The sequence below is a fragment of the Cebus imitator genome, unplaced genomic scaffold (assembly GCF_001604975.1).
Source record: "Cebus imitator isolate Cc_AM_T3 unplaced genomic scaffold, Cebus_imitator-1.0 Scaffold8, whole genome shotgun sequence".
NCBI lineage: Eukaryota > Metazoa > Chordata > Mammalia > Primates > Cebidae > Cebus > Cebus imitator.
Window position 1 is genome coordinate 5,929,862 of NW_016107323.1, and position 8,176 is coordinate 5,938,037.

Sequence of the window (8,176 nt, forward strand, 5' to 3'; positions counted from 1 at the left end):
TACACCAAACTTAGATTAAATAAGTTCATATGCTTTTGTCTTCTCAATCTGTCTTTTACCATAGGGGCCTGAGTCATAAAACCAGCAAGAGTAGAAGGAAAGATATGCTTCCTCCCCTATACTTGCCTTCAGCAACAATCTTTTTATTTATTTATTTATTATTTATATTTTTAGAGGCAGAACCTTGCTTTGTTACCCAGGCTGGAATGCAGTGGTGTGATCAGAGCTCACTGCAGCATTGACTTCCCTGGACCCAGGTGATCCTTCTGCCTCAGCCTCCTGAGCAGCTGAGACCACAGGCATGCTATTTTTTTCTACATTTTGTAGAGATAGGGTCTCACTATGTTGCCCAGGCAGGTCTCGAACCCCTGAGTATAAGCAATCCACCCACCTTTGCCTCCCAAAGTGCTGGGATTACAGGTGTGAGCCTGGCCCAGCAATAATTTTATCAAGTCGGTTTAACCAGAAATCATCTTATCCTTGGCATTTCCTCTTAGTAATTTTCTATACACTGACTCCTCCACCCTGCTCCCTGGCTATAAATCCCCACTTTGAATACTTATGTATACAGAAAGGAACCCAGTTCTATACTGAGGTCTCTCTTTTCCTATTGCAATTGCTACTAAATGAAATTTTCCTTCACTGCTTTCATTTCTGTCCAGCTCCAGCTTTCCTGGACACTGACACATAGACCAGTACCTGGCATGTAGAAAATACATATTAAATAAATGACTTGCCCGAAGTCACACAGGTACTTGGTGCTGGAATCCAGGTCTCCTAATTTCCAGCTGTGGGCTTGTTATATAGCTTTACTTTCCCACCCAGGAATAAGATAGAACTTTTCAACAGTGGTTGTCAAACTCCAGCCAAATCTGGTCCCTTGCCTGTTTTTGCCTGACCTATGTGCTAAAAATGCTTTTTTTCAGATGATTTTTAGAAATTAAAAGAAGAAATCGTGAGGCATAAAAATGATGCAAAATTCAAATTTGTGTTAATAAACAAGGTTGTATTGAAATGCAAGCAATGCTCATTCATTTATATTGTTAAAAGAAAAACCTTGGACAAATTAAATGTAGCAGAGTTTAATTGAACAAGAGTAAATTGTGAATCAGGCAGCACATAATCCAGAATAAGTTCAGACAGACTGGTGCTGCAAGTGATCAAGGATTTATGGACAGAAACAGGAAAGTGACAGAACACGGAAGTGAGGTATAGAAACAGCCGGACAGGTTACAGCTCAGTACTTGTCTTATTTGAATAGGATTTGAACAGTTGATTGCTTTTTTTTTTTTTTTTTTGAGACAGAGTCTTACTCTGTTGCCAGGCTGGCAACAAAGCTACATGCCAGGTAGTGGCGCCATCTCGGCTCACTGCAGCCTCTGCCTCCCCCAGTTCAAGCGATCCTGCTGGCTTAGCCTCCTGAGTGGCTGGGACTACAGGCACGAGCCACCACACCTGGCTAATTTTTGTACTTTTAGTAGAGATGGGGTTTCGCCATGTTGGTCAGGCTGGTCTTGAACTCCTGACCTCAGGTGATCCTCCCCCATTGGCTCCCAAAGTGCTGGAATTACAGGTGTGAGCCACCATGCCCGGCCAGTTGACTGCTTTTGAGTGGCTGAAATCAGTGACTGGCACAAGAGTAGGTTACAGTCTGTTCACACATCCAGTTAGGTTTCAGTTCACTATGTATGGAGAAATCTTTAGGCTGAACTTAAAATATGTAAGGAGACAACTTTAGGCTGGACCTAATTTAACAACATACCATCCACCATTGTCCTGCTACAAACAACTGGCTTACAAAGCCTAAAATATGTACTACCTGATCTTTTATAGAAAAAGGTTGCTAACCCCTGTTTTACCACATTCCCCAGTATCCTTAGCTTAAGCCTTAGGATGCTTAGCTTAAGCATTCTACTCTTAGGAGATGCAATCTATGCTCAGTCAATACCAAACCCTGTGTCTGACTCTACAATAGAGGTACATCAGCAGAGCATTGAACACAGACTCCCCCACATCCCCACAGTGAGATGGGACTCCACTACCTCACTCAATCCTTATACCAATAAACAGAACTATTAACTATGATTATAGAGCCTTAATATGAAAAAGATAATTGGGTGAACCCCAAACACAAGCAGAAACTTGATTCTTTTATCCTCCAACTCTGAGTTCAATGCCGAGAATTTACTGTTATCTTAAAAGTCAGAATGGCTTAAAAGCACAGGCATAAAAAAGCATAGAGACTTTCCTTTGCATTAGCTTTTCTTTTGTCCCATGGTTCCCACCTCCAGCTGCACAAGAGAATCATCTGGGGAGCTTTTAAAATTTGCTAATGCTTGGGTTCCACCTGCACTCACAAGTCCTGATTAAATGGGTCTGGGCATTGTTTAAAAGCTTCCCGGGTGGTGTTGTTATGTGGCCATGGTGGAGAGCCAACTTGGTCTTCAAACTTAACGTGTACATGAGAATTATTGCACAGGATCATATCCATAAAGCTCTGAGTACTATGCTTCGTGAGGGCTCTTTAGGGGATTTGCGATGATCATTTTATTTATTTATTTATTATTTTGAGATGGAGACTTGCTCTGTCACTCAGGCTGGTGTGCAGTGGCATGATCTCGGCTCACTGCAACCACCCCCTCCTGGGTTCAAGTGATCCTCCTGCCTCAGCCTCGAGTAGCTGGGACTATAGGTGCCTGCCACCACACCCAGCTAATTTTTGTATTTTTAGTAGAGACAGGGTTTCACCATGTTGAACTGGATGGTCTCAATCTCTTGACCTCGTGATCTGCCCGCCTCTGTCTCCCAAAGTGCTGGGATTACAGGTGTGAGTCACCGCACCCAGCCTATTTTTATTTTTTTACACAGAGTCTCACTCTGTCACCCAGGCTGGATTGCTGAGGTGCAATCATGGCTCACTGCAGCTTGGAACTCCTGGGCTCAGGCAATCCTTCTGCCTCAGGCTCCCAACTAGTGGCTAGGACTACAGGTACACGCTGCCATGCCCAGATAATTTTTTTAATTTTTTGTAGAGACAGGGTCTTGCCATGTTGTCCAGGCTGTTCTTGAACTTCTGGTCTCAAGTGATCCTCCTGCCTCTGTCTCCCAAAGTGCTGGGAGTCTCACTCCATAATTTTAACCTATATTGAATTTTCACCTTAAAATGCTCTTAGGCCTGGGAGGTCAAGGCTGCAGTGAGCTATGATCACACCACTATTCTCTAGCCTGGGTAACAGAGAAAGAACCTGTCTTGAGAAAAAAAAAAAAAGAAAAAAAAATAGAAATGCTATTAGAAAAAATTAACTGAGAGGCCTGTAGTCAGATGGCTCCAGTGTTGTGGGGTCCTAGGTGAGCAAACTGAAATCAGCTCAGAGTAACTTAACTGCAAACCAAAAATGAAATCCTAAGCTCCCAGTCTACTGAACGATCCCTTCTTGGCCAAGGGGACCCCAGAGAAACCTGAAAAACTGAACTCTGGCCATGATGGGAAGGGGCTCAGACACACCTCCGTCTTCTACCCCCTCCCTTTCGGAGTTTAGGCAACTGCCAGCAGTAACATTAAAACAAAGATCGTAAGACTGACAAAACAGACTCTTCCAGGCAACAAGATACCAAACTCCAACTTGACTCTAGTAGAGCATCACTCGACAGATAGCAGACCCTGAAGGAAATCAAAATATTTTACCCCCAAATATATTTCTTTTTTTTTTTTTTTGCAATAGAACCTCACTCTGTCGCCCAGGCTGGAGTGTAGTGGCACAATCTCTACTCACTGCAACCTCCACCTCGCAAGTTCAAGCGATTCTCCTGCCTCAGCCTCCCGAGCAGCCGGGATTGTAGGTACACACCACCACGCCCAGCTAATTATTATATTTTTAGTGTAGATGGGGTTTTGTCATGTTGACCAGGCTTGTCTCAAACTCCTGGCTTCATGTGGTCTACCTGCCTCAGCCTCCTAAAGTGCTGGAATTAAACAGGCGTGAGCCACCTGGCCTGCAACCTTTCAGCCTCTTTTCTATGAATAAACAAATAAATAACTTTAACTAACATGCTGTTTCTTTTTGCGCCTGTAGTCCCAACTACTTTGGGGGCTGAGGTGGGAGGATCTCTTGAGCCCGGGAGGTGGAGGCTGCAGTGAGCCATAATTGTGCCACTGCACTCCAGCCTGGGTGACAGAATGAGACCCTCTCTCAAAAATAATAATAATAGGCCAGGCGCTGTGGCTCACTCACACCTGTAACCCCAGCACTTTGAAAACCAAGCCAGGCAGATCACCTGAGGTCAGGAGATTGAGATCAGCCTGGCCAATGTGGTGAAGCCCCGTCTCTGCTAAAAAAAAAATACAAAAATTTGTATTACAATTTTGATTTGATTACAGGTGGTAGCGCCACCTGTAATCCCACCTACTTGGGAGACTGAGGCAGGAAGATTGCTTGAACCCAGGAGGTGCAAGCTGCAGTGAGCTGAGATCCCACCACTGCACTCCAGCCCGGGTAACAGAGTGAGATTCCATCAAAAATAACAAATAAAATAATAATAACAAATAAAATAATAATTTTTAAAAGGAAGAGTCACAGCACCCCATGTGAAGGGATCTTGTTTATCTGAGTTGGCATGCCAAGAAAATCTGCTCTATTTTAATCCTATAAGGAAAGTCACTTTGAAACAACCCATCTGCTTTGTGTTCCCTGTTTCTGTTCTCTTCAGCGCTTTTCTACTGATTCATGAATCGCTCTCTGCTCAGATACACTTTTCAAATTTGCGTCTGTTTTTCTTGAATGTGCCTTGGTTTATCTTTGAACAGTGTGAACTTCAGAGCCCAAACCCTGACATAAGATGTGGCCCCACTAAGTTTAGCTCCATCACGACAAGACTGTCCAGGTTTCTACAGAGTGCCTTGGAAACCACAGAAGTAGTAAGTAGCATAAGGCCCAGTCCCTTAAGGGCAGAGCCTGGGGTGGGAGCGTGTGCATGGCTGCGTAGGTACCGAGGGTATGGGAGTAGTTAGTTGGCAGAGACAACCAAGATACTCACTGCTGCAGACATCTCCTGCCTGGAAGAGTTCTGTGGTGAGTAGAACTAACCCGTAGTAAGAGAATGCGTTGGAAAACCTGCCAGAAGAAAGCAAGAAAGGTAAAGAAATGATCAGAGGAACACAAGTCCCCTTTCCCTACCCCACTGGGAAGGGCCAGTGTCCACAGCAGCAGGGACCAGTCTTTGGGCTGCATTGGGGCTTTGGGGGCTTTACTGGGTACCTTGGGCAAGAAGATGGAAGGTAAAAAAGCATCATGATATGATCAAAGGGAAGTGCTCCTGTGTCCTTCGAAAGACCAAGAACTGTCAGAGGTGTTTGAACCAGAGCAACTCCATCTTGAATAGGGGCTGGATAAATGAAGGCTGAGACCTGCTGCGCTGCATTCCCAGAGGGTTAGGCATTCTGTTACAGGATAAGATAGGAGGTCGGCCAAGATACACATCATAAAGACCTTGCTGATAAAGCAGGTTGCAGTAAAGAAGCCAGCGGTAGGCCGGGCACAGTGGCTCCTGACTATAATCCCAGCACTTTGGAAGGTCAAAGTGGGTAGATCACCTGAGGTCAGGAGTTCGAGACCAGCCTGGCCAACACGGTGAAACCTTGTCTCTACTAAAAATACAAAAATTAGCTGGGTATGGTGGTGGATGCCTATAATTCCATCTACCCGGGAGGCTGAGGCAGGAGACTTGCTTGAACCTGGAGGTAGAGGTTGCAGTGAGCTGAGATCTCACCATTGCACTCTGACTTGGGCAACAAGAGTGAAACTCCGTCTCAAAAAAAAAAAAGGAAGCCAGCTATAAACCCAGCAAAACCAAGATGGTGATGAGAGTGACCTCTGGTCATCCTCACTGCTACACTTCCACCAGCGCCTTGACAGTTTACAAATGCCATGGCAACGTCAGACATTCCCCTATCTGAATAATCCACCTCTTATTTAGCGTGTCATCAAGAAATAACCATAAAAAGGGGCAACCAGGAGCCCTCGGGGCTGCTCTGCCTATGGAGTAGCCACTCTTTTATTCCTTTCCTTTCTTAATAAACTTGCTTTCACATTACTCCATGGACTGGTCTTGAATTCTTTCTTGCACGAAATCCAAGAACCCTTTCTTGGGGTCTGAATCGGGACACCTTTCTAGTAATACAACTATACTATCCCAGAGACACAGCACCTCCAAGGCTGTCTACCCGACTGGCAACAGGGGAAAAATGGTTTTAGGGACCAACCTCTGGAAGAAAACAGTCCCATTAACATCTTTTAGGGCTTCTAGGTCAAGCATATCAACTTAGACATGTGATTTTCAAATTTCAGAGCAGAATGACCCTGTTTATTAATTCCTAGCTGATCCAGGAACTAGAATACCCAAGTTTGCAGGACCAGAGCTTTCTTATCCAGTGGAATAGTTATATGGAAATGCAGTCATAATCAAAAGCCAGTGATTCATTTCCTTAGGTTACAATGTGTGCAAGCAAATTTAGTGACTTCCAAAATGCACTAAAATTAGTCTCTAATTAATTGCTTCAGTATTCAAGGAGTGTTGGCCCAACCAAATTACATGTGCTCAAAGGTGGGTATTCTCAACACAGACCCCCGGGTTCTGAATATTACCAAAGCTTATTCTCCTCTTTCCTATAATTGACCACCTTGGGGTCACTTCCCTGTTAATTAGCACCTCTGCTAAATGGTGAATGGAAAAGTGAGAACTGGTTAAAAAAGAACACAAAGCCTTAAGCCAGGCCAATTTTGTTCACTGTTAATGCTGTGTACATGAATTGGTACAAAGAGAGTTGAAGGATGACTGCAATTCCAATTCATTGTGGAGTTTAGGGTGATTACACTCTCCAAATGCCACCCCCAAGCCCGCACCTTCTGTCTCCAGCTCCCTTCCATGGCTGTTATTTAAGAAAAGGTCCAACAGGATCAGAACTGGAACTTAAAAGAATGCCCACATTGACCAAATCAGAGGTTCCCAAAATATGTGCCACATGCCACCCCTGTGGTGCCCAAGGGGCAATATGGGCTCAGGCAGGACACTGACATAAATGAATAAATAAATACGCACACACCCGCGTGCGCGCGCGCGCGCACACACACACACACACACACACATACATATATATATATTTTTTTTTTTTTTTTTTTTTTTTTTGAGACAGAGTCTCACTCCGTCACTCAGGCTGGAATGCAGTGGTGCAATCTTGGCTCACTGCAGCTTCCATCTCCCAGGTTCAAGAGGTTCTCATCACTACAGGCGCCTGCCACCACACCCAGCTAATTTTTATATTTTAGTAGAGATGGGGTTACACCATGTTGGCCAGGCTGGTCTCAAACTCCTGACCTCAGGTGATCCACCTGCCTCAGCCTCTCAAAGGGCTGAGATTATAGGTGTAAGCCACCACACAGGGCCACATAGCAGAAATATTCAATCATATTATGAAAGAAAAATTCCCTTTTAAGTTTACTTTCAATCCTTTTAAATTATGTCCCAGTGCCACTTACGTGCTATGGAGTCCTTAACACCTCCCCCTCCCATTTCTTTCTTGTTTTTGTTTTGAAACAGGGTCTCATTCTGTTGCCTAGGCTGGAGTACAGTGGCATGATCACAGCTCACTGCAGCCTCGACCTCCTGGGCTCAAGTGATCCTCTCACCTGAGCCTCCTGAGTAGCTGGGACCACAGGTGCATGCCTCCACACCCAGGTAACTTAAACATTTTGTGTAGAGACAGGGTTTTACCATGTTGCCCAGGCTGTTCTCGAACTCCTGGCTTCAGGAGATCTTCCCACCTCGGCCTTGCCAGTGCTGGGATTATGGGCATGAGCCACCATATCCAGCCCGCCTTTTTATCTCTTAAATCCAGAGGCTCATTGCCTCTGCAAACCATCCATCTGGTTACTTTTGCTGGTATTTCTCTTTAAGAGTGCCTTCGGCCGGGTGTGGTGGCTCAAGCCTGTAATCCCAGCACTTTGGGAGGCCGAGGCAGGTGGATCACGTGAGGTCAAGATTTCAAGATCAGCCTGGCCAATATGGTGAAACTCCATCTCTACTAAAAAAATACAAAAATTAGCCGGGTATGGTGGTGGATGCCTATAATTCCATCTACCCGGGAGGCTGAGGCAGGAGACTTGCTTGAACCTGGAGGTAG

At 44.9% G+C, this 8,176-nt stretch overlaps 1 protein-coding gene across 2 annotated transcripts in view; it reads right to left on the minus strand.

Annotated features, from left to right (window-relative positions):
* LOC108313108 (SV2 related protein) overlaps nt 1–8,176 on the minus strand; it is a 107,576-nt gene that overhangs the window by 19,617 nt on the left and 79,783 nt on the right. For both annotated transcript variants that reach the window (XM_037743158.1, XM_017541419.2), the window contains one exon: nt 5,035–5,111. In XM_037743158.1, coding sequence (XP_037599086.1) covers nt 5,035–5,111 — 77 coding nt within the window. The remainder of the gene's footprint in view (nt 1–5,034; nt 5,112–8,176) is intronic.